The sequence below is a fragment of the Eurypyga helias genome, unplaced genomic scaffold (assembly GCF_000690775.1).
Source record: "Eurypyga helias isolate BGI_N326 unplaced genomic scaffold, ASM69077v1 scaffold25447, whole genome shotgun sequence".
NCBI lineage: Eukaryota > Metazoa > Chordata > Aves > Eurypygiformes > Eurypygidae > Eurypyga > Eurypyga helias.
Genome location: NW_010262703.1, coordinates 1 through 2,761, shown reverse-complemented (window position 1 = coordinate 2,761; position 2,761 = coordinate 1). Strand labels below are relative to the sequence as shown.

Sequence of the window (2,761 nt, the reverse complement as noted above, 5' to 3'; positions counted from 1 at the left end):
CCAAATACCCACTTCTGTATTTCACCACATGATTACAGTTCAGTCACAGAAGTCAAAACATGCATGTTAAAATTCTCAAACTTCACAAACCCAGCTGTCATTCTCAATTTCTGCTGGCTTAGTCAGCCATCAGGTAGTCTAGGAAATGACACAAGCTCATCAGATCTCAGCGTCCTTACTTCATTTACGATTACGCTCACTGGCTGGCTGCAATAAACACGCGTATGGAAAGATCCTCTGCAATCTTTTCAGAGCTGAGATCAGCTGTCAAAAGTCTGCTTCAAATAAAGTTGCATTTGAAAACGAACCAAACCACAGAAAAAGAAGGTAGGAAATTTTACCTTAATTGGAGCACGGCTAAACTGTATTTTTCTGTTGGCTGGGATTTCATCTTCATCTGGCAATCCATTAATTTCAGAATATTCCATATCAGGTTCATAACAGTTATTTTCGTCACTGTCATCCTGATCATCCTGTTCTGTACCTGTCTCTCCCCAGTCAGAATTGTACCTCGATCGTACCCGATACACATTGTAGTCAGAGTGCATGTACACGTGGGAACTCTGGAAGTTATTCACATCTTCATGCACTTCTTTTTCACTTGCCTCATCATAATGGGACTCGGTAGCATCTGAAATAGCATCTGTGGCAAAATCACCACCTGAAGCTACATTTCTTGGTACTTCTGCAGCTTCGGATCTATCAAAGATACCCTCTACATGTTCTGACTGTTCCTTCTGTTGCAACACTACTTCTGCCTCTGGTTTTGACTTACTGCTAGCACAGCTGTCCACAGATCTTTCGCTGTCAGGCACGCTGACCAAATCCTGTTGACTTGCTGCCGAGCTCTCAACAGAATCAGCACTTGCCTCTGTACTCTTCTTGATTTCTTCAGTTGGTTTTGAACCTGTTGAAGTGCCTGTGGACGTCTTCTGCCTTGGCGCTGAAGGCATGCTATTCTGCTGAGAGCTCTCAGACACCAAGCCTGTACCTGGTTTGGCTGGCGGAGACCACGTGTTGCCATCTTTCAAAGGACTGAAACCCTCAAGGTTTGCCACAGGGGAGGCGATATTACCAACAGTAGACGAGAGGTTTAGCGGATAGTGACCAGTTACAGAGTACTCTTCATTGTTCTCCGACTTTTCCACAACGATTACGTTGGGCGAGTCAGTGTTTTCAAACACTGCACTGAGCTGACTCACAGTCGGAGAGACGGTCTCTGTCCTTGGGCTAAGGCTGTCCAGTGAGTCAGTGCTGCCCCGGTGAGACTTCGAGCTGCACCACTCATCCGGGAGCTCACTGGAGGAAACTTTCTCTTTCTTTGGGGAATAGCGATTGGAATGTCCCATTTCATGAGCGTTTCGCTCAAACATCTTCCGAGTTTCAGTAAACTTGGAATAGGAAGGGCCATCATGGATAGTATCAAATCTACTAATCCTTTCCGAGACGGATGATTCCAATTTGACGACTGTACCATCCGCTTTTTCTACAAATTCTTTAGGCCTAATTCGTCTTTGAGGTGATGGAGGGCCACCCTTCCCCCTGGTTTTAGGGAGAACTCCAGCACTTTCAGTGGGCTCCATGCCCATCTGCATAAATAAGTTCTTAATCCTATTGACATTTGAGCCATATTTCCTTCCCCTGCTCTGCGAGGCCTCTCCTTCCTCTTTCGTTTTTTGGTCTCCATCCGATTTCGGTTTGTCAAAGGTGCTTTTCAGTGCCTGAAACTCAGTTCTGTAAGCATTTCTGTGAGGAGAGGCACTTCGGAGGGTTGATCTTTCTCCTGAAGACTCCGTTTTCATCATGTTTACTCCAGGAGTGCAAAACCAACTTACATAGTTTCTTCAGTACTGCCCTCAGTAGTCTGTCGCAGCCGAGATTCTGCTCGAGGAGTGCTTTTCTCAGGGGGCACTGCCCTTCAGCAGGGCCATACTCGACAGAAGATCCGGAGGCAAATATCTAAACACACGCAGTCAATCCTGACCAAGCAGCACAACCCAGGACTCCCAAGAACAAGGGCTGATTTAACCTGCAATAGAAAGGACGGTTCTCTGAATCGTGTCAGGCACTTGTGCTTCTTTATATCTAAGCCACAACTCCCATTAGCATTATTTGACGCATTTAGGAAAAAAAAAAAACAGTGAAGAAATACAACCCAACGCCGCACAGACACATGAAAACTTATCTCTACAAACTTTCGACTGTTGTGGTGCATCATTTTCAATCTATAATGTCATTGCGTAGCGGAAGAACAGATTATCGTACTTTACCGTTCACAAAGCGTCGTCTCATGCCACAAACATGCACGCAAAGAAGAGGCAATGTGACAAGAAAAATCACGCTGCTTCTGTGTTATGGAACTTCTCTAAAAAATACAATGTGGGGAAAAAAAATCCCCAAAAAAAATCAAACCTCTGAGTTGCTTACATCTAACTATCAGGTAATTCATGCAAACGTGATGGTTCTGCTTCCCTAAGGCACTACAAAACAACCCTTTCTCTCTCAGGGAAACATAATGGTCGAAATACCATCAAACATAACACGCCTAGAAAGGGAAAATTAAACAGCAGCTCGAGGGAATAAGCACAACTGCACTCAGAGTTAACATCCTCAGCTGACACGGTAAGGAAAGTGAAGTCCGCTCAGAGGAAGTTGCCCCTTGTCACGGGCAGCGGTTTCAGCACGTGGAGGAGCCTGGAAATGCCTAAGGAGGAGCTGCGGAACCGGAGCCGGGTCCCCTCCCACCCCCGGCCCGCGGTCT

The 2,761-nt window shown here is 45.8% G+C and overlaps 1 protein-coding gene across 1 annotated transcript; it reads right to left on the bottom strand.

Moving 5' to 3' along the window:
• Positions 1–341: 341 nt before the first annotated feature.
• Positions 342–1,805, bottom strand: LOC104512730 (neurabin-1-like; the record flags this gene model as incomplete). Its single annotated transcript, XM_010155825.1, has 1 exon — positions 342–1,805. A coding segment is annotated over exon 1 (1,464 nt), but the record flags the coding sequence as incomplete, so codon positions are not given.
• Positions 1,806–2,761: the final 956 nt, after the last annotated feature.